General features: G+C 37.7%; 1 protein-coding gene and 2 long non-coding RNA genes across 4 annotated transcripts in view; 1 reads left to right on the forward strand and 2 right to left on the reverse strand.

Annotated features, from left to right (window-relative positions):
• Positions 1–17875, reverse strand: part of LOC309665548 — a 69691-nt gene extending 51816 nt beyond the window's left edge. Inside the window, exon 1 of the long non-coding RNA XR_014266489.1 lies at positions 17147–17875. This is a non-coding gene — a long non-coding RNA (uncharacterized lncRNA). The remainder of the gene's footprint in view (positions 1–17146) is intronic.
• The window catches only part of LOC309665606, a 419674-nt gene that overhangs the window by 310521 nt on the left and 85221 nt on the right, over positions 1–23932 (forward strand). The window lies entirely within an intron of this gene.
• Positions 17978–23932, reverse strand: part of VPS50 (VPS50 subunit of EARP/GARPII complex) — a 128016-nt gene continuing 122061 nt past the window's right edge. For both annotated transcript variants that reach the window (XM_082471735.1, XM_082471734.1), the window contains 3 exons: positions 23294–23415; positions 21212–21401; positions 17978–18703 (listed from right to left, as the gene is read on the reverse strand). In XM_082471735.1, coding sequence (XP_082327861.1) covers positions 18584–18703; positions 21212–21401; positions 23294–23415 — 432 coding nt within the window. In that variant the 3' untranslated portion in view covers positions 17978–18583. The remainder of the gene's footprint in view (positions 18704–21211; positions 21402–23293; positions 23416–23932) is intronic.

Below are 23932 nucleotides of genomic sequence, written 5' to 3' on the forward strand. Positions count from 1 at the left end.
GTAACATCTTTTAGGAATACCCTATTCGAAATCATCTTGTTTAGAGAGTGCCAAACTAAATCTATTTACACAACAAATTCCTACAGATTGTTTTTTTAGAAATACGATTAAAAGGCATTATAATTAACCTTTGGCCTTGACACAGCATCAAAATTAACAAAATGCTTTGCAGTTTACATAGTCTTCAATTTCTTTGTGAATGGAAAGATGTTCTCCAGTGTATCAGATCTAAGAGCGATTATTCTATTCCCAACAATTTGAATTATGAAAGTTCATATAACTTTAGAATCTTTAGACAATGTGAAGTAACCAATAAAATAATTTTCAAAGAATATTATTAATTCAAAAGGGATATGTTCTTAGTGATTCTTTAAGAATAAGAAAGCCCTCTATATGTAGTAGTAAACATGAAAAAAACCCCACTGGTTCTATCAAAAAAACAAAACCCCAAATAAAGAAACACCTTCTTATCCATCCAGGCAGCAGAGGAGGCAGGGTAAAGTCAGTCCACCCAAGATCAAATGTTTTACCAAAAGTAAGAAAACATGTAGTCATTAAGAAAGGTCTTATAACCACAAAAAGAACTATCAAAAACAAGAAACAGTGATGCGACAAGGAAAAACTGTAACTACTGGGCCTTAAAACATTTGTAAATTGTGCCTTTTGGATACTGAACGTGATATTTATCAACAGTGAATGAGGACAAAGAAATTATCCATAAAGGAAAGATTGTATAAGACAAATGTTTGTCTAAATATACCAGGCAGGAAATGTTTTTCCTCTTTTTTTTTAAACAAATAAAGCACAGGTCAGTCCCTGCCAAAGAGCAGCATAGATTCACTTAACTGAAGCACTGACTTACTTTTTACCTAAAAGATTTCAGAATATTCTATGTTCATTACAAGTGGTAGATCGAGTATAATAAAGGTGGATTAATACCAACCATCCTCCTAGGAAAGACTTGAGCAGAAAGTAACATAACTCTTACGCCTTTGACACAAAAAACATACACGGCAATTAGTTTATTCTTCCCGTGGATAACGGAAATACTGCCATCTGATTTTAAGTGGCTTATTGTTGGCACTCTTTCTAAGGAAGTTTGAAAGTATTTCTGAATAAGTACTGATCCGATAAAATATTGATTGATGGAAAACATCAATCAATAATACTCCAATGTTGATAGACTACAATCTATTTACATCTGGTTTTCCACCTTTTGGTGACTTGTCTTGACTGGAGACCTAATCAGCATAAGAAAATTCCTAAATTTGTGTAGGGAGGAAAGATGCTCTGGGGCTTCCCTCCCAATTCTCAATACCCAATGTAAGACCAACTTCAGACATTGTTATCAAACAAGGATCTTAGCTGCAAGTGACAGAAAGCCAACTCAAACCCATATAACAAGGAAAAAAGGAATGCAATGGCTCATGTAGCTGAAAAAGCCGAGGTTGAACTGGGTTTAGGCATACTAAGATCCAGAAGTTCAAGGTATCAAGTGGACTCAGTCTCTCTTTCTCCTGAGTTCTACTTTCCTCTGTGTTAGCTTTGTTCATTGGCAGGCCCTCTCCATTTAATAATCCCTGGCATTTCCAGCTTCTCTTTCCCCAATTCCAATTAAACCCCAGAAAATAAGTCTCATTGGGTATGCCTGAGTCACATTTCCATGCTTGCAGTCGCAAGGGGGTGTAAGAGTCAATGTGACCCATCTACAAGAACCAAGAATGAGAAAGGTGGTTCCCAAAAGGAAAATCAAAGTGCTGTTAGGAAAAAGGGGAGAAAGATGCTGGGCAAGTGAAACATAAAAGGTGCTATCAAAAGTAGTCAGGACCCACTGGCTACGTGTAGCAACCCCAAACTAACTTATACAATGAAGATGAGAGATTCAATTCCCAAAAGAAGAGAGAAAGAAGGCAGGGCAAACGGAACAGTAGATGTCCAGATTTGCAACATGGCACACTACAGGCATACCTTAGAAATATTGCAGTTTTGGTTCCAGACCACCACAATAAAGCAAACATCACAATAAAGTGAGTCACACGAAATTTTGGTTTCCCACTACATATAAAAGTTACATTTAAATGGATAAATGAAGTGTATAGCACACGGAACTATATTCAATATCCAGTGATAAACCATAGTGGAAAAGAATACGAAAAACAATGTATATAAATAAACTGAATCACTTTGCTGTACAGCAGAAATTAACACAACATTGTAAATCAACTATACTTCAATAAAATAAATTTTTTTAAAAAGCTATGTTTACACTATACTATAGTCTATTAAGTGTGCAATAGCATTATGTCTAAAAAAAACCCAACCTACATACCTTAATTTAAAAAAAAATACTTTATTGCTAAAAAGTGCTATCATCTGACAACTCAGCCTTGCCGCAAATCTTCAATTTGTAAAAAATACGTTATCTGTGAAGCACAATAAAGTGAAGTACAATAAAACGAGGTTTGCCTGTATAAGGTTCTATTTCTATTATGGCCCCTATAAATATACCTTCCCTATCTCCGAAAGCAGATATAGAAAATAAATAAATAGATAAGTAAACATCACTCTGCTAACTATATTCTAATGAGGGAACTCTTACGGGTTCTCCAGGTCTTGTCTTCTGTGCACTACCTGCAAGTAGGGTTATCTTCCAATACAAACCTGTCTCGTAAAAAAAAGTTTCATTAGAAGGTACAAGCATCAGTTCGATTTTAGTACCTATAAATGCACCTGTAATACCCTGAAAGTAGACTTGGTATCTATGGAACATCCTATTTTCCTTTTTTCTTTGACTGCCAGAAAGGTGAAATAAATTCTGTATTATTTCAGTAATTCTTTGGTAAGTGAAACTGTACAGCTCTTTTCCCTCCACACATGACATCTGATTTTTTTATATGTATATATGTTTTATATGTATAGACTTATTCAAATTACTTTTGGAAGTACAATGGGGCATATTTTAGAAAAAATAAGATATTTATAAGTGTCAATCCAGAAAATCTTTCTCTGTACCCTACATCTGATTCCTCATAGTCATCCCCATTACAGCACAAGTTAGAAGACCTTTCAGGAGTTGGTCTATATCAAGGAAAATTAGAAATAAGTCCATGGTTCAGTAAAAGCTATTTTACCGCTAGAACATGTACGTCAAATTTTGATAGAAAACACTCTATGACCAGACTCTGCTAAACAAAACAGCCATTTTTTACCTAATAAGAACCTTAAATTTATAATGCTCTTCACAATTTGCAAAGTTACCTGGCGAGGTGGCCAGTGTCAGAGTTATTATTAGTATCTCTGGTTTTCACATGCAAAACCCAAGTGTAGAGCGGTCCAGTGATTCATCCCAGGTCTCAAACCTTGATTTTGAACCCATGGGCTGTCCAGCCCCAGAGCTCCTTCTATTACAACATTCAGGTTTCCTCTAACAGGTTTCCAGGGGCTACTGCAGCTCTCTGGGAAGACTATAATCTTTGTCTCAGATTTATCAGCACCTTCATGAAGAGATTCTGGTAAATCATGACTTCTCAAGGCTAAATATCCTCTGCCAAGTAAACAATAGTGCTTGCTGCAACAGTAAAATCTTCAAAATGTTGGCTCTAAGACCACGAAATAGGGATCTTTCAACTAAGCTCTCTTTACTATTCATTTAAATACAGAAGATAAACAAGCAGCTGGAGAATCACATTTCAACATGTAAAGTCTCCTAGAAAAGTGTTTTTGAAAGACTCTTCTCTTAAGATGCTCCTTGAACAAGAGCTTCCTGGTATTAGTTTCCTAGGATTGCCATAACAAATTACCACAAACTGGGTGACTGCTATGGTCTGAATATTTGTGTTCCCCCAAAATTCGCATGTGGAATCCTAACGCCCAATATGCCAGTACTAGGAGGTAGGGTCTTTGGGAGGTGCTTAGGTCATGAAGGTAGAGTCCTCATGAACGGGATTAGTGCACTTATAAAAAAGACCCCACAGAGCTCCCTTGTCCCCCTTCTCCCACATAAGGACACAGTGAGAAGTCTGCAACCCAGAAGAGGGCACTTAACCAACCATGCTGGCACCCTGGTCTCTGACTTCCATTTTCCAAAACTGTAAGAAATAAATTTTTGTTGTTTACAAGCTATCCTGTGATATTTTGTTCTAGCAAACCAAATGGACTAAAACAGTGACTTGACACAATAGAAATGTATTCTCTCAGGGTTCTGGAGGCCAGAAGTCTGAAATCAAGGTGCTGGCAAGATTGGTTCCTTCTGAGGCCTTTGAGTAGGAATCTGTCCCATTCTACTCCCCTGGCTTCTGGTGACAACCAGCAATCCTTGGCATCCCTTGACCTGTAGATGTATCACTCCAATCTCTGCCCCCTTCTTCACATGGCCTTCCTCTCTCTGTATGTGTCTCTCTGTTCTTCTTATAAGGACACCAGTTACACTGGATTAAAGGCCCACCCTATACCAGTATGACTTCTTCTTAGCTAATTACAGTGACCACATTTCCAAATAAGTTTACATTCTGAGGTGTTGGTGGTTAGGACATCAACATAAATATATATATATTTTACATAATAAAGCATATTTATTATCATTATCTTTATTAATAGGAGGAACTGTATTTTCTTCTTTTTTTTTAAATAGATCTTTACTGGAGTATAATTACTTCACAAGACTGTGTTAGTTTCTGTTGCACAACAAAGCGAATCAGCCATATGCATACACATGTCCCCATATCCCCTCCCTCTTGAGCCTCCCTCCCATCCTCCCTGTCCCACCCCTCTAGGTCATCGCAAACCGCCGAGTTGATCTCCCTGTGCTATGCTGCTACTTCCCACCAACCATTTTACATTTGGTAGTGTTTATGTCGATGCTACTCTCACTTCACCCCAGCTCCACCCTCCCACCCCACGTCCTCAAGTCCATTCTCTATGTCTACCTCTTTATTTCTGCCCTGCAACTAGGTTCATCAGTACCAATTTTTTTTTCTTTTAGAGTCCATATATATGCGTTAGCATATGGTATTTGTTTTTCTCTTTCTGACATACTTCACTCTGTATGACAGACCCTAGATCCAACCACCTCACTACAAATAACTCAATTTCATTTCTTTTTATGGCTGAGTAATATTCCATTGTATATATGTGCCACATATTCTTTATCCATTCGTCTGTCGATGGACATTTAGGTTGGTTCCAAGGACATCAACATATATTTTTGAGGGGACATAATTCAACTCATAACACTGGTCAAATAAGGTTGAGAATTAGTCCATACTATGTTACCTTCTTTGTAAATCTGTATTAGCATATTAAGAATTTTGAAGTAAAGGAATCTGTTTATGCTTCTTCTAACTCAGCATTTCCAAAGTACCCACACATCATTTTATTCACTTAACATCTATTAACATCCTGAGACTCAGTGTTCTGAGACGCATACCATGGGAAACGTTGATCAGGAAACCCTTCGCCATCTCCATATGCCAGCGATACCGTCCCACTTCCTAGATGTTAATGAGGATTTCCATGGCTGCTGTGCTCAGCTAATTGCTCAGTGATGACAATAAGGTTAAGGTTGCAGCAAAACTCTTTCATGATGCTGTCTTACCAGTGCCTGTGCTTCTCCCCATTGACTCACTTAGCAATGTGGTGGGGGTAGTCCCCAGAGTGAAGTGGGTAAGAACTTATGCTTAGTGAGTGTTAAGCCCTCTTCACTGCTGGGGGAAAAATAAAAACTATTAGAGCATATCCTGTGGCTCCTGGCTAAGAAGGATTACGAGACTTATTTTAATTAGAAAATTCATTGTGTGTGCATGTGTGTATGCTCATCAAGGGCCAGAATTACTCATATTTGTGTATTCTAATTGCCTACCACAGGGTCTGGAATTCATTAATGTATTCAATATTTATTTTTGAATGTCCACTCTAATTCATTCACAATGTATTTATTGAATACTAAGTGCTAGGGGTTCAGCAATGAATAAGCACAGAGCCTGTGCTCTCAAGAACCTTGTATTCAAGTGGAGTAAAACAAACAATAGACAAGACTAGCAATAAGTAAAATGTTTTCAATAGTGATACATGCTATGAAGAAGAACACGTAACAAGGTGATTTAATAGGGAAGTAGGTGGTTTCAGGGGGGATGATACTTTAGATGGGGTTGCCAGGGAAGGCATCACTGAGGAAGTGACATTTGCACTGAGCCGTGAGTGATGCAAGAGAGCCAGCTATGGAAGATTTAGGAGAACAGCATGTGCAGAGGCCCTGAAGGGGTGAGAGGTTGATATGTTCGGGTGGTAACAGAAAGAACAGTGTGGCTGAACCAGGCTGAGCAAAGGCAGAGCATCAGCTGAGGCCAGAGAAGTGCACAGCATGTGCTCAATAAACGGCATTAGAGAACCAAGTTAGACCATGCTTTCTGAAAACAGTATCAAGGCAATGGTCTACAAAGGATATTTTTTCAGATGTTAGAATTCACTGATGTAAAAAAACTTATAAGTATACGAACGTTATTATTACCCTGATATCAAAACTTCAAAATCTCTAAACACTTGGAAACTAAGCAACACACTTCTAAGTATTCTAAAGGTCAAAGAGGAAGCCTCAAGGAAAATCAAAAGATAAGGTGAACCAAATGAAAATACATTATAGCAAAACTTGTGGAAAAGAGCTAACTCAGTGCTGAGTAAAATCTGTAATACTAAACGCTTACATTAGAAAAGAGGAAAAGTCTCAAAGAAATAAACTAAGTGCACACCAAAAAAGAAGATCAAAGGAACTGAAAGCAAACAGAAAGAAAAGATAAGAGCAGAAATTGCTGAAATTGAAGATAGAAAAATTGAGAAAGTCAATAAAATAAAGAGCTGGTTCTTTGCAAAGATCAATAAAATGGACAAACTCTAGCAAGACTTAAAAGTGAAAAAAGATAAAAGATACAAATTAGCAATATCAGGAATGAAATAGTAGGTATCATCACAGACCCCACAGGCACCAAAGGGATAGTAAGAAAATATTACAAAGAATTTTATACAAAGCGAATTTGACAGCTTACATGAAATGAAGCAAATGCTCAAAAAACACAAACTACTACAATTCACTCTATGAAACAGATCATTTGAATAGCCCTTTATCTATTAAGAAAATTGTACTCATAATTTAAAACCTCCCACCAAAAAAATCCCCAGGCCCAGATTGTTTCACTGAAGAATTAACACCAATTCAAAACAATCTTCTCCAGAAAACAGAAGAGGAGGAAACACTTCCCAATTCATTCTATAAAGTTATTATCACCCCGATATCAAAACTTCACAAAGATAGTTCAAAAAAGAAAACTACAGATGAATATTCCTCATGAATATAGACTTAAATATCCTTAAAATATATTAACAAATAGAATTCAATGATATATAAAAAGAATTATACACCATGACCAAGCAGGATTTATGCCAGGGATGCAAGATTGGTTTGATATTTCAAAAAGCAATCGATGTAATCCACACATCAACAGGCTGAAGAAGAAATTATATGTGGATTATATCTCCCTCACTGGCCAGAGGTACAACTATATTACAAACCCAGACAGGCTCTCAGAACACTTCAACACAAAGGTGCTTTAGGGCTGGGTGCCTTTGTAAAACAGGGTGCCTAATTTGTTGAACTCCTAAGACATCAAAAGTGGTCAAGTTATTGAGGCATGTGCTATCTATTTACTCTATTCTAGGTTAAAATTACCAACTCATACAATGACTAAGTCTATTTTCCAATTTACAGACATAGAACCAGGGCAAATGGAAAACAGAAAAACCAACACTCAGTTAAGAGTTAATAAAAATACTACTATCTCATTAGCTGATAAGACTTGCTTTCAAAATGAATCCTAAGGCACCATTTTAATGAAATTGCCCATTGACAGTTGTAGAGCAAATATGGTGAGGCCTTCTGTCATCTCTTTGAACTGGTGCACTGCAGAGTATCAAGAACCGCTTGCCCGAGGTGGGACCTTCCACACTCCCGTGCCAATGGAAAATACAGAGACTGCCAAAAACAAACAGAAAGCCTACACAGGCTTAATGTTAGAAGTGTTTTTATTATGTGACTCAGAAAAATATAACACATCTTAGAGACATCATAGTGGTTTACTCACTTCCTATAAAACTACATTATTTTTAGAGGATTCTAAGAAACTGAAACAAAGGCAGCTAAACTCACTGTTATCCGCCTGCAGGACTGCGGAACACACAGCATCTCATTAGTCTTCAGTTACATAGCCCGAGGGTGAGAGGTTGGGGTGACCAAGTGGTAACGAAGCACACTTGGGGAGTAGGCAACTTGCCCAAGGAAGGTGAAGTATCTAAATCCAACTCTAGGTGCTATTTATACATATATCGTTCACCACATCCCAGTTCGTGCATCATCAACTCCTTCCTTCCCTCCCTCCCTCCCTCAGGGACTCTTTCCAATGTGGATTCCCCTTCCTCCAATGAAACTATGCTATAGAAGTGGACCTCAAACCTGAAGACATCTTCTATAAGGCTTATTCTGCTCAAGGCAGGGTCATCTGCGGAATTCTGGCTTTGCGTCGCTGATGGTTTCATCATGCAGGAAGCAGGGGGAGGCACAGGGCCAGTGTGTGTGCACTGCACAACTGTAGGAGGCACTATTCCCGCTGTAGTCCATGTGACGTTGCCCCCTGCAGTTGTGTAGTACACAACACACAGCCCTGAAGGCAGCTTTTTAAACTTCAGTTTTCAAGTAAGGGAGAACTGATTAACAAAGAGAAGATGATGAGAGTGCTGGATGAATGGAACTACATTCCTAGGATTCATAGTAGCTTGGTCAAAAATGATCCTTATACCATACAAATAATTAATACATATTGTATTGCACTGGGCACTTTACTAAGAATTTTACATATTTTTATCTTTAATCTTCCACTATGACATATTATTCTATTATTCCAATTTTACAGATGAGGAAACTGAGGCAAAAGGAGGTTAAGTAACTTGCCCAAGTTCACCTAGCATGTTAGACCCTGGAGCTGAGTAGCTTAACTATTATACCATCTCCCCCAAGAGAAAGCAAAATTCAAAAAATGGTCAGGAAAAGATATCACAATCCTGTGTCCAGCCTAAGAGGGAATTTAGCTCTAGAAGAACATTAAAAAAAAGAGAGAGGGAGAAAAGAAATTCTGACTAGGGAGTTCAAAGCAATCATTCTGAGGAGGACAAAGAGTCCTCTGAAGATGATAGTGTACCTGCCCAAGGAATACTCTACTCATTTCACTGTAAAAAGTACAAAAGATGAAGAGAGAGGTAGGTGCATAACCAGAGTCAAATGCAAAAGAGTGACAAGTGACCTTTCAGGAGGTTAGAGCACAGTGTGACCTGAGATATCAGGAGCCTCAGGACGACTCTCAGTGTGTTTACATATGTGTTCCAGGCCCGAAGGAGGAGGAAAACACATGGCTGCTTGAGGTATACGAAGTAATATTAATTAGGTTTAAATTAAAAAGGGGAATGTTCATTATAATTAGAAAAGAACAAACACTATTAAGATAAATGGAAGTCAGAGATACATAATACTCCAAAAAGTAAACAAACACCTAGAAACTTTACGTTAGTTCAAGTCTTCCTCCTGTGGTTACAAAGGAACTAGAAGTGAGATCTAGCAGAAATTTCTGCACAATTCTATAAATGGACACAAAGTGTCTGAAGTCTGGAATTAGGTGAATAACATTCTAATATTGAGAGGGATTAAGCTTCCCACACAACCAGCTGGTGAGCTTACCATGGAATACTTGCAGATTTCAAGAATAAAATATTAAAAATTAGTTTGTGAGCACGTATAAAAGGTCATCATCAAAAGCCAGCATAGAATCAAGCGAGGACAAGAATACTAAAATATTTCCGCTTATCGTTTTGATAGTGTTGTTACTATTTTATTCCCAGCAAAGAATTTCACAAAATTTCATATTACCTTTGTGGTCAAACTAGAAAAACCTGGGGAAAATGATAAAAGGTAGTACACTCATAGTTCTAATATACCTGTTCAAAGAGTTCTGATTACCGGAGCTACCTTGTGCTGGGCCTGAAAGCCCTGTCCTTGGTTCTGTCCCACTTACATTTTTATCCACTTGACCGAGGACCTACAAGAAATATCACCTTATTGACTGGGCAGCAAAGTGGGGCATACTTCATATTCTGAATGGCAGAATCTAGAACCAAAAAATCCTAGACAGGCTACAATAAGGCCAAAAGTAATAAAATAACATATATACAAAAATTGCGTTAAGATCTTGAATCGACATTTAAAATAATCCACTGCACAAATGCTGAAGAGGATAGATCTTAACAGCACTGAATCAGTGTAAGAGCTTTAGGTGACTACAAGCTCAAAATGAGTTAGCATCCTGCATACGATCTGATTATCATCATTAATGCTGCTGCAGGTAGCATTAATAGAAGGGAGATAGAAACTTTCCTATATTCTCTCTGATCAGAAAGCAGAACACAGGACAATCAATGTAGGCCCCATGGAGTACAGTTTCAGATCCAGGGACATCTCTGATGAGAGGTTGTGAGGAAGCAAGTTTCCTGATGCTGGAAATTCTCAGAAAGTAGCTAGGACTGATCTGGTAAGTATGCTGTAAAGGATATCCTGCCTTGTGAATACTCAGAGGTTATGGATATCCATAACTTTCCTAGTGGAAGGTTGCACTGGGTAACCTTGAAGCTTCCTACTAGCTTCAAAACTGTTAGATGTTACTCTGGAAGCTTCTCAGCACCTCATCTTGCTATTCCCTGGGGCTATGTATAATATTATGTATCCCTGTTGCCAGGCCCATATGCTGCCTTCCATACAGACCCACTGGATCCTGGGAAAACAGGATGCTCCTGGACTTTGGGTTCACATAAGATTCCTGATGTTCCCTGCCTACTTGTCACTCCCCTACCTCCATGTAGATCTATGGTGGGCTCCCCAAATTATGGTGAAGAGATAATTGTTTGTCTTTTATTTTTCATGCTCAATTGTTATTTGTTTTCACTAAAATATTTTTTACCCCCCAACTCTACCTTGCCAGATGGACAATTTTAGTGTGATGCTGTCATTGCTAGATCTCCTATTTCAAATGCTACAATTATGTCTTTTATACATTGTCCTGAAGCTCAGGGAACAGCAGCTCATAGCATCAACTGGTCAATACCTGCTCATCCCAACCCCTGCACAAAGTCTTCTATGCCACCATCATTTTTATTAAACTGTGATCGCTTCCCAAAGTTCCTCTTCATGTTCTCCTGAAGATGAAAGAGCAAAACAAGGGTCAAAGGAAAAAGAGAAGTTTGATTTGTAACAAAAACAAAACAACACCCCCCAAAAAACCCCACAAACAAACAAACAAACCCAAAAGCTGTTTTGGCCTAAAATTTAAAAAAGAAACTATCAAGATGCCTTAAACCGTAAGAGCCCAGTACCTTTTACCATGGTTAAATACCAGCCAAACAACACTGCAAATTGCCAGTATGTTGAAAACTCCTCTGATACGTTCAAAGTGGTCAATCGAATTTCACTTATGAAAATCATCTTGGCTTTTCTCTATAAGATGCTTAGGAAAGCATTTAAACCCCCTTCCAACAAGTGAGCTTTTTAAAGATGAAGACAAAGTACTTACTGAGAAAAGAATATCAGGTACTGCCAAATCTCAGCCCCTCAGCGCGCGCTAATTACAATCTCATTTAGAATTTTATTATTGATACACACTTAAATCTCAGGGACAAAACTGCAGTTGGTTTGCTTGCAACAAGCCTTGTCTCAAAGATTAATGACTCAGAAGAGGTAATTGATGGGCCTCAGCTGAAATAAATTTTAAAATAACTATTCCATTATCTGAAGAAGCAGACACCAGGCGGTACATTTGTTTAGTCAATGAAGTTGAGAGCTCCAGGAGAGGTATGTGAACATACAAGCCTGGAGAGGAAAATATCAGGTCCTCGTATTTATAAATTTACAAATTATAAAGCAACCTATTAAAAGAATTGAGAGCACTCTTCTGATACTCTTAAGATATTAATAAATGGCAGGGTTGTATCTCCATTAATGCCTCTGTTGGTTTTCTGGGTATTTCCCTTTTCTTTCCCTCTCACTAGCATGCAAGTGCCATTTTTCCTCCTTCAACCCTCAAAGAAGCTGAATTACTAAAACCTAGTTGACACAGTGCAAACAAAAACATGTCCACTTGCAGAACCACTCGTTCCCCAAAACGTGGTAAGACTGAGGCTAGAGAAAGAGGCTGACCTTCTCAGTGGGGTGACTGATGAAAAAGGAAGGTATGGAGAAGAGCAAAGCGGAGAAAAAGGAAGGCAATTCTGCCAAATGGACAGGAGACCAGAGAAGGGACACAGTGCTGAGCTGCCCTGAGTGTGAACATTCCTCTTACCTGTGGGCCACCTGCCACTCCACAGCCCCAGACTTAAGCCCCTGAATAGAGACTGGGAAGACTGGGTATCTTGTTATGAAGAGGAGGCAAAAAAGAAAACCTTCCGCACACCTGAGGTGGAACTGAGCATAACATTTAGGATTTCCTTAGAAGCTGATATGGCAGCAGAAACACTAGCGCTGCCAGGTGTATCATACCTGACTTTCTTGATTTACGAGTCAGAAGAGGGTCCCTTGGGCGGTTTACCAACAGAATGCATGAAGGAAAAGACTCTTGAGCATTTGCCTGTCATAATGGCATAAACACTGATTATCACCTCCCCAAGTCAAGACACATCACTCATCTGCAGCAGGCTCTGCTATTAAATCTGGAAGCACTAAAAACGGAAGGAGTCCCAGTGAGGACCAGCATGAATTCTGCAGTGTGCCAGCCAACCGTTCAGGAAGGAGGCAAAAGTACAGCCAAGGAACTGACCAAGGGAGGCAATTCAGGCAGACCAGGCTTCTGAAGAAACGTGATGAGGTCCATCAGTGGCCAATACATAGATCAGACCGCTACTAGAAGCTGTGATGGGAAAAGCACTGGGTTCAAGTGCTGCTTCCCTGCCTTGCAACGTGACTTTGGGAAGACAGCTTCAGCCTCCTGGGCCCCGAACACCATCTCCACAAAACAAAGTTAATATAATTACCACCATTTATTGAACCCTTAACTAAATGCTAGGCACTGTTCTAAGAACTTAATTTCACATTTTCTTTTATCCTTACAATAGTTCTATGAAGTAGGTACTATTATTATCCCATCTTAGATAAACAGAAATTTAAAATTATTGACACAGAAGAGTACCTAGAGACTAGGCAGGAATGAAAGAATATGAACTCAACAGAAGCAGTCACCAACACACATCCAGCTCATGCCAAGCTTCCCTTATCAAATCATCAACTGGCCTCTCTCCCTCTGATTCAATGAATTGCTGAGAGAATCAAAGACAAAATCTCTGTAAAATACGATACATTATATTAGTTATTCCTGCAGTTCCACTTGTCTCACTGCTTGTGACTTATGCACCAATTAAAACTCTCCTGGGACAATCTTTCTGATTCTACTCAAGTCAGAGTGAAGGACACACACACGCTTGGTGGCCTGTTCAAACACTAGTCACTCATAAAGGCTCACATGGGGAAGGCAATGCTCTAAGATTTATTCCGTAGAAAAGTATCGATTCTTATCCTAAAGTGGGGAAAAAAGAAAAAAGAAAAAAAAAGGCCCTCTCAGCAGTCTGTCTGTAATAGCTATACTACAGTCCTTTCTGTGAGGAGAAAGTTCCAAGTGAACAACTGCTCTGGATCACTTCATCCCTGTGTGTGTGCGTGTTTGAAGGCAGTGGCTCTCAAACTTTAGCATGCATCAGAGTTTGTCAAACTACCAACTGCAGGGCCCCACCCCCAGAGTTTCTGATTCCGAAGGTCTCTGGTGGAGCCTGAGAATTTGCTTGTCTAGTAGGTTCTCAGGTGAGGCTGAGGCTGCTGGTCTGGGAACCAGACTCTGAGAACCACTGGTCCAGGGCGCAGTCTATTAAAACAAGTCAATCTTCATCTCAGGCTGCCTGCAGGTGTGCAAAAAACATTAAGGAATAGAAGTATTTGCTTCTTTTTAAACTGCTATTGTTTCAGCTTCCAATGCCAGTGGGCATCTCTCTTCAACAATCAGTGAGTAATTAATCCTTTCCTCAGTACTGAGAAGTCAATAAACAAACATCAATTATGTGTCTGATCCAGGACAAGGACCTCTGGAGTGTAAAGAAGTTAACTCGTGACAGTCCTGCCCCAAAGAAACTGCCCAGCTGTTCAGGACAGTTTAGGAGGGAATTCTAGTTTGACGGGCCCAAGCCCTTGCATCTCATACATTTGACCACTCCATCCATCGTGTAGTTTTGAGCAAAGTGAGATCCTGTGCTAAGTGCTGTCAAGGTGCACAAGGAAACACACAGATGGATGTTCTGGGTTTTCCCTCCTGTATACAGACTCCCTCCTCCCTTTAGCTGATGGGCCAGAGGAGGTGATTCATTCATTTGAATGCAGAGATTAAAAGTATAATTCGAGTGCCTGCAGGTACGGCCTGACCTGAACTGTCCATGTCTCAAAATGCCTGTCACTTGTTATTGAATAACATCTGCTGCTTTATTCATTTGTGTCTCCTGCTTGGATGCTTAAGACATCTAAGTTTGTCGCATCTCCTTAGTTTTCTCTGTGTCCCCCGCTTTCCCCCTCCCTTCTGTGCACCAACCACACTGGCTTTTCTGATTCTCAGGCACACTCTTCCCTTAGCCTCCTCACCTAACTCCTACTCATCCTCGTCTCCATGTGAACATCTCTTCCTCAGTGGAGTCTTTCCTGATGCCTACTCCAGAATTTTCTTTTGGCTTACATCTATTTATCCTGCTAGACTTAAGCTCCCTGAGAGCAGGTGTTATCTGTCCAACCCATTAGAGCCCTGCCAGTACCTGACACCAGACAGACACTGGTATGACCCTGGAGCTCACTCAGCTGCTTGGGGGATGTGCTGGCTAGGGAAGGGGTGGCACTGGAACTCATCTTTCCAAAGAAAATGGCTCTCTCCTCCCAGACAAAGGAACAACACCCGCAGGCCCCGGGTCACTAGGTGGCGAGTTGCTGTATTTGCTATAAAAAATCCTCCCCCAGTACAGTCTCTGTACTCTCCTAGCCCTGTCTCACCTCTCATAAGGACAATGGCAAGTGGGTAGCGGACAAAAGCTTCTCTTTTTTTTCTGTCCAAAGCTTGTAAGTTTCCCCAAGAAAGCCTATTCCTTAACCCATCATGTGTGATGTAAAAACTGTCCTGAGCCCAGTTGCAAGGCAGATGGCAACTCTGGAAAAAAATGATGCAGGTATACTTAGCAACATTCACCAAAGGATATGCTGATCAAAAAAAGTATCATCAGAACTAACGAACTACTCTTTCCTCCATCATTTTGGACGAGTTAAGAATTCTCCTGTATAAAGCCTGACACAGCTTTGTCCTTGGGAGAGTTATGCAGCTTAAACTTTTTGATGGCCTTTAAAAATCTGCAGATGATAAGAATTGTGCAAATATTCTTCATAACAATAAAAAAAATCTGTAAAAAGCTGCACTGGTTTTAACATTTACAAAGAATACACCAGAGTATTAATAATTCTCTTGTCATTAATCATTGTCCAGAGTTAAATATCATTTTGTTAACCACTAAGTCTGTATTAAAATTACTCCAAAGAGTAAATATAAAATAGAAATATTTCTCCCCTGGACCACTTCTTTTTGCTCTAAGCACAACTTTTATTTCACCTTCAGCCACAATTTTTCATTTGAAAAGATAACTATGCTTTCAAAGTGAATTGAATTACAAGCCTTTTTTTATGACTACATTTCAGTGAATGGGTAAAGAAAAAGCTATTTAATCTAACTTAAAGTTTCACTTTAGCACTTAGCTAAATAGAAGATTTCAAAGGAAATTCTGCTTAAAGATATGATAAAATACCATACGATCCTGGCTTCAAGAGAAATTCGATTTCATTTTGTAAGTTGAGCAAATGAGCTTATTAGTCAAAGTGAACTTATAAGATCTCTATAGGTTTCATAAACTGAAGCAAACTAGTTCACTTGAATTGCTATGCATCTCCCTAGTATTAACGCGAAACAATGTATTTGTAGAAATCATCATTCTTTCTCAGGGGATAATTTACCAGGCTCTCATATCAACTTAAAATCTTGAATTCTACAGGACACATTCATACAAAATGTCAAAGTTCAGGAACACTTAGACACTAAAAGAAATGTTTTATAATAGTAAAGTTTTTAGAACATGTATAATTCCATTTATATTCTCAAGCTTTTCAATTCTATTTATCTTAAAATTAGTTTCATAAACTGTTATGATTGTAATAAAATTAGTTTCATAAACTGTTATGATTATAATTCAATATTATTACATAATATATTTGAGAAATGTCTGGTAACTCTCTTGTTATTAGGTAATTTAATGATTCAAATATCCTGTTATTATTTTGATGTTATTTGCACTTATTAAGTTACCTTTTAATGAAAACACAAACAAAACACCTTTTCCAAAAAGTATCACAAAGATTTTTATTTTGAAGATGGGGAAAGCAAAGTATGGTTAAGCTAAAAGGTCTCTCCAACTGCACGGCTGAGTCTCTAACAAGATAAGTAATTCTCTGTATCAATTGTTATCGCCCAGGAAAATACCTTACCAAGCAGAAAACTGCTGTTCATACTATCCAGAGTGAACTAAAGTAGAAATTAAAGAAAGCCAACTATGAAATCTACGTGAAAAATAAGAAATAAGAAGCTCCTAATCAATTGAGAAATGAGATTGATTAGCTCTTTATGTGCCCAGCTGAATATGGCATTGAAACGCAACGACCAAGCTTAATCTCGTTTGTTTTCTTCAAGTGGCTGCAAACAGATAATGGCTACCAGCAGGATCTACCTTACAAGTACACAGTCTAGTTCCACAAGTAGATCACAATGGCACCAAATTCATACCTTTTCACAAGAAGGAAGATTTACTGTCAATATTAAATTGGCAACAAATGAACAGGGAAGCGAGAGACTGAAAACAAAAAACTCATCACACAGATGCAAACTAACACCCCTCACACAGACATATTCTCAAAGAGTGTTTCACGTTATCTTGTGCCAGTTATGGGTACCTGCAGAGACCGATGGACATTGAGTGGCAATCATCTCCTTGTCACCTCTGTGCTTGATCACATGTCACACTTTGCCCTTCACTTCAGCACCTCAGCTCTCGAAGACTCACAGTACACAAGGCCAGTTTCTCATGAGATGTTTCAGGATTGTGAGCTATTGATGTTACAGGTCATGCCAGTAATCCTGGACCAACACACAAGCTTCTCTCCAGTCAGAAAGAATGTGCAAAAAATTACTTATCAGACAGTTGGCAGGAGCGCAAGGGAAATTGATTTTTATGCCATATTTGTTGGTAGAATATCCTTGGCTTCAAAGCAAAGTTTAGAGTAACAGTACACAGTTACTAAAGACTAATTGAGTTCCGAAGTTTATCACTGGCTAAACTCACATTGTATCTGTGATACAAAGCAGATATTTAAGAATGGTGAACATATGACCCTGTACTTATGCTTGACTGACTAACTGGCAATTCTTTCCCTGAGTCAGCTAAGCCTGGTTTTGTTGTTCTAAGAGAAAAAGTTAAATTCAAAGAGAGGAAAGCTTACAGGGAAAAATATCCCATTATTTAAAAAGGAAGGGAGGGAGGGAGGGAGGGAGGGAGGGAGGAAGGAAGGAAGGAAGGAAGGAAGGGAGGAAGGAAGGAAGGAAGGAAATCCTACCATCACCATTCTGCATGCTACTCAGGCACTGAAGAGGTTTACCCAATGAAATTACTTTTCACCATTGGTTTCAGGATACAAGACCATTAAAATTAGAACACACTAAAAAACTCCCATTATAGTTCCATGAAATCTGCCTGCTGTGGAAAAATATCAAAATGCAGTCTCACATAGGCTGATCATGTTAGAGTATAATATTTATTAAATTTCATCATTTATGATCACTCTCACAACCAAATTAACCCTAACACAAACTTTCACATTTAGAAACACAGACAGCAAACTGATTTTTCAACTATTTTGCTTACATGTACTTTTCAACTGTCATGCAGTGCTCATAATTAGGAGATACTATACATTAACCCTCTCATATTATGCTTATTAAGAACCAAATTCAGAGGGTAGAAAAATGCCAACATAAATTCATTCTCCAAAACTGCCCACGAATGTATTGCCACTGTTCTTTCTAATCATATATTTATAGTACATTCTTCAGTAAAAGGTATAACTGTAGTCACATAACAATAGTTATGATGAGGCAATATCATTTCAAGAAAGAAATACAACAAATGAAACTAAAAATTGAAGAGAAGCAATCGGGGCATATAAAAATCATTTGAGAACACCACACAAACTCCAATGCTTTCCACTTTCCAGTTGGAAAGAACATGCACAAAGTTTTCTTAAGACAGTTGTCAGGAGTGCATGAAAAATTGGCTTTCATGTCATGTATGTTGAGAGAAGATCAATGCCATTGAGGAAAAAGAACTGTGTTCATTATCTTTTGGGTCTGTCTATATCATCTATAGCTGAGAGAAGTTTTTGTCTTGCTTTCTTATTGATATGGGATCCCAGGCAAACATTTACCAGATTGGTCAGCTGCTTCGATGAATACTCCTGCTCGAAAAAAGAAGATTCAAATTTAGTACACTAAAACACATGTATGTGATCAATGCACAAAACAGGCAGACAGATATTCAGGTCTCAGTGGATAGTTACTGAGCACTAGAAATCAGTGTAAAGCAGTGGAAACTGTAGTCAAGACATGGAAGACACACTGCTTACAGAGCTGTAATAGTGGGGAATAAGGATATCTATAGTACACACTTGAAACAGGAAGCACTAGAATCTTTTTAACATGGCACATAACATACCAATTAAGATCACACACTATGCTTCTTTCTATGACAGTCTTTGTTATTAGGTTATCAAAATACACTGACATTTCAAAATTTTAAAATGCCACTAAGTAAGCAGTGTCTAGCACTGTACCTTTTGCAAACATTTTAGGTAAAAGAAAAAAATCTCCAACCACAGAACAACTCTTCTGAGATATAACAGATGAATCAGGTAACAAAGGACAAAAAGTTACTGGTGTTTAAACCCTCGTATTATAATTGGTAGCTAGAAAGTAAAATTAAGACTACAGTTGACCCCTGAACAATGCAGGGATTAGGGGTGCTGACCCTCCATGCAGTGGAAAACCTGCACATAATTGTAGTTAGCCCTCCTCATCCAAGGTTCCTCTATATTCGAGGATTCAACCAACTGAGGATCATGTAGTACTATAGTATTTACTATTTAAAAGATTTGCATATAAGTGAACCTGTACAGTTCAAATCCATGTTGTTCAAGGGTCGACTATACAAGTATTTTTTTGCTGTACAAATCAATTTAGTTCCTGAATTTCAGATAAGTTGTTAGGATGAGCATGAATAGGAGCTCATCAGAAAGTTGTACATCTTCATTTGGTTCTGGAGGATGAACAGTAAGAGTTCAGCTCGGGAAAGAGTTGTGTACTATCATCTAATAAGAAAAGAACATGCCTTCACTGGAGGTAACCAATAAAGACAGTGCAATTTCAAAACATGAGAAAGAGTTCATCTTAAAAATTCAGCAAACTGCTCAGTTTGTGTATCTGATCTCTGAGAGCACCTGTAAAAACCTCAAGTAATCACTCAACATTTAGAAAGTACCACCCAAGCACTGCACTAGACATTGTGGAAAGTTCTCGGAAAAACAGGACAATCCAGGCTGCTGGGAAAATTTCACTGTGTTACAAATATCAGTTAGTTAAAGCTTTTCCAAAATACAATTACTAAAAATTTTAGTCCACTATATTAAAAGAAGAAACCCTAAAATGGGCATCGTTCTTACATCACGTAATGGACCTCTAAGAGCTGTGCTTTTTCTCTTCAGCTACTTGTCCTTTTACCCCAAACCCCTTCCTCAGTACCAACCCCAAAGTGTTTACAGCTTACTTTATTAAATGGATTCTAGCAACATCAGCAGTTCGTCTGCATCTGGTTTAGCATTTTGGTTCTCAAATGACGGAGGCCAATGGGACAAAAAGTGGTGACATTTTTCTCAATTCTGGTGTATTGATTAAATCACTGAAAATAACATGTACATTTCTACTTTGCTCTCAAAGATCTGAAACTGCCCTACAGTGGGCACATTTACACAAAGTTCAGGCTAATGGTCCAGACTAAAACTCATTTCATTTTTCTAGAGTGTTGAAACTAGAAAGGATGAGCCTGATAAGGTAAATATAAATAACTCCTTACTTCCTTACCCAGTCAAATGAAATAAAAATTTACTTAGCTTTTCCCACGATGTTTACAGTATTAATAAATGTGAACACTAGAGTTACTGATGGAATAAGATTTGGTGATAATTTTAACACTTCTCATATTTTCATTAAATCTGTCTTCACATACTGCCTATCTAGACAAATGATATATAATAACAATCATACCGAAAAGCTCCCTGTATTGAGCATTCTCCGGTGATACATGTTGAGTTGAACTGTGTCAAAAAAATTCAGCATCCAAAATAACACTTGCTATAAGTAGTATTTTTCTCTACTTACCTATATATTCACACAAAAGAAAAATAATCTCATCTATACTTAAGGTAAAATCTAATGTAGGATGAGGTTAAATTTAGCTATTTAAATATTAATATACCAATCACCACTCCTACATGTCAGTGTGTTCAGGCCATCACCCATTCATTGTTCAGGGCTACAAGAAGGTTTAAGTTATATAACAGACTTTAGCTTGTGAATCATTTCAATGTTGCTATATTCAATTTGTCCTGATGTTAACCAACTTCAGCCTTCTCCTACAACACAGCTGCAGGATAAACACAGCTAAAGTTCAGACTCTGGCTGCTTTTCCAGATAATTACTGCTACAGTTCACAAAGTCTCAAAAGGATTTGATTAGGCAAAGGGCATTGCATAAACAGTGCGAATATGGTAAAGAACTGGCATAATTAGTTCATGCTAAAAAAGCAAATGTTTCTATTTCACCCATATGATTTTGAATTATATAATATACTAGACAAGAACAGCACAACGGATAAGGAATAAAAACTTAATTAACTGTTTCCCAGCTCTCACCCTATGCTCTTTGATCCAGCGTTCCATGTCATTCTCAGTTAGATAGTAGGCTTTAATATAGGTTTCCACAAATTCTTTATCTGGAATCGGTCTAATATCTGTTAGTTTTTCAAGTTTCATTAAAAACTGTTGAAAATCCAATTGCATCAAGGCACGACCCTCATTACTACACTTCTTGACGTTGGCATATCTAAGACACACAAGAATAAAAAAACATAAACGATGGGATGGTTAGGAAAAGAAACCTTTAGGTACTTAAACTTTTCTCTAATCCACATTTGGTGAGATTCTATGAGAAAAAAGAGCACGTGAGCCTTGAGTCAGAAGGACTCGGTTGTGTTCCAGCCCTGTCACTAAGCAGTCATTTTACCTATCTGGGCCTCAGTTTCCTCATTTGCAAAGCAAAAAGATCAAATAACTTCTAAGGTTTCTTCCTGCTCTACAGACCATAGTTCTGCCTACTCAATTAACATAATCATCTGTAAGAATGTTAAACTGGTATTTAACTGGTATTCCAGTTAATCTTAGTTTTATAAATCTTCCAAGATTTATAAAACTAAGCTATGAATATTCCCAAGTAATCTTAGCTTCATAAAACTGTTCAATATTTTAACTACTCAACGCAAAGAAAACAAGTGAAATAACTCTCCCGTAAACACTCTGCAAACCTAAGAAACATGTAAACATATAAGCATAGAAAGTACATACATATTTTTCATTAAAAAAAAACACTTTATAGACTTATTCTGAGACCCCACACTACTAAAAAACTGTGTTCCAAGGTGGACTAGTAATAAGAATAAATATGTTAACCCTAACAGTACATTTTATTATTCATAAGTCAGTGTCTCATTCCTTCAATCATACAAAATGTGGAGAATTCAACACTAGGAAATGAGGTACTTCCCCTAAGGAAATCTGCAAGAAAACTCATTTATATTATTTAAAGTGACCAAGCTTTTTTTTTTTTTTTAAATAAGAAGTGTTTTATACACAAATATAACATTTGTGATTCGCTTTTCTACTATTAAATAAATTTGTTAACAGTCAATCCAGTCATGATTGTTGATGGAGAGCCATTTTGGGATTTACAGCACTGCTGGTTTCAACCCTAACCCTAACCCTAACCCTAACCCCTAACCCTAACAGATTGGATGGTGTATTATACAAAATGCCAAGGCTGTTGTCAGCTTCTCACCGTCACTTCCACTTTCAAACCCATTCTTTTTTATAACAAATAAGAACCGACGAGAAATCAGATAAATGATAGTGTGAAAATTCAACTGATGTGCAATTCTAGATCACTGTGAATGGTCTTTGAAATAGCAGTTTGCTTCCCAGGGATATTTTAAATGTATTACTGATTCTTATTTGTATTCTAGATGTTACAGGCAGAGTAAGCATGGTCTCTGAGTAAGTGGGAAAATTACTTTTGATCTGTAAACTCAACATATGAAAGATTAATATGGTTTACAATGATATAATAATATTAACAGTGATATAGTGGTTATGAGGACTGATTTTGCCATTAGAAAATGAGGAGTTCATAAGCCTTCTCTGCATTTAAAAACTGTGTGAACTTGGACAAGTTACTTAACCTCTTTAGCCTTGAGTTTCTGAGGCTAGGCTATCTCTCTGTTGAAAAAACAGAGAGAATAATACTACCAAAGAGAGTTTATGTTGGGATTTGGTGATAGAACCCTGTGAAGGGCTTGGTTCAATAAATGACAAATAGCACTCAATGAATGCTATGTATAATCAACACTGTAATAATTGTATTAGGTAATAATAATTATTACTAGTTTAATTTTCAGATAACCATTAGATGCTGCTTTCCTCACTCCTCTACTAGCTGATTCTAAGTCACCAGCAAGAAAACAAAGTGACACAGTGGCGTTTAAGGTCTCCTTTCTAACTGCATTCCAAAGTCAAACCTGAATTACTATGAGACTGTCTGCTATTTATCACTATTTATCACTATCTCTACCTATTCTCTGCATCCGTTAGTGATAACATATAATGTTATTCATATATTATGATTTATCACTGAAGAATCAGATAATGCTTTCATGAAAAACTTACCCTTCCACAATTGTTCTATTAGCCAGACGTATACAATGTTCCCAAAGTATATTAGACACGGCCAAGGGTATCCGAACTCTCTTAGAAACTTCATTTAACCTCGTGTTAAACTGCTCAAATTCCTAAGAAGACAAAAATCGTGGCCATATGTGAATATAATTATAATGTTACATTGCTTTCCCATCTTAGAGGCAAAAAAGATTTTAAAACGCTCAGAATGAAATCAAGTAAAACAAAGAGAGATAATGCCAAAGATAATTTGGACTTAGTGTGAAGTGTTTTTTTAAGTATATCAAATTGAATAAATCATGTTGTAATACAGAGTACACTACATTTCATCTCAAAGGAAATAAGTGTCATTAACTGATTAAACAATGTTCAAGTGTTTCTACATCTCAAGTTTTTCTATGACTGTCAGTATGGATTAAAAAGGCTTAATAACTAATATGTCTTTAAAAATATCTTTAAGAAACCCAGATTTTAAAAAAGCGTTTTAATGAGCTTTCACCTCAGAGTGAACTATTTGTAATTTGTAGTTGTACTCCTTACAGAGCAATCTGATAAATTATTCTCTTTCCTAAACATTCTTTTAAAGTAAATAAATTATTACATACTGAATGATTCAAAAGTCATGTAATA

This window comes from Balaenoptera physalus, assembly GCF_965194825.1.
Source record: "Balaenoptera physalus genome assembly, chromosome: 8".
Classification (NCBI taxonomy): Eukaryota; Metazoa; Chordata; class Mammalia; order Artiodactyla; family Balaenopteridae; genus Balaenoptera; species Balaenoptera physalus.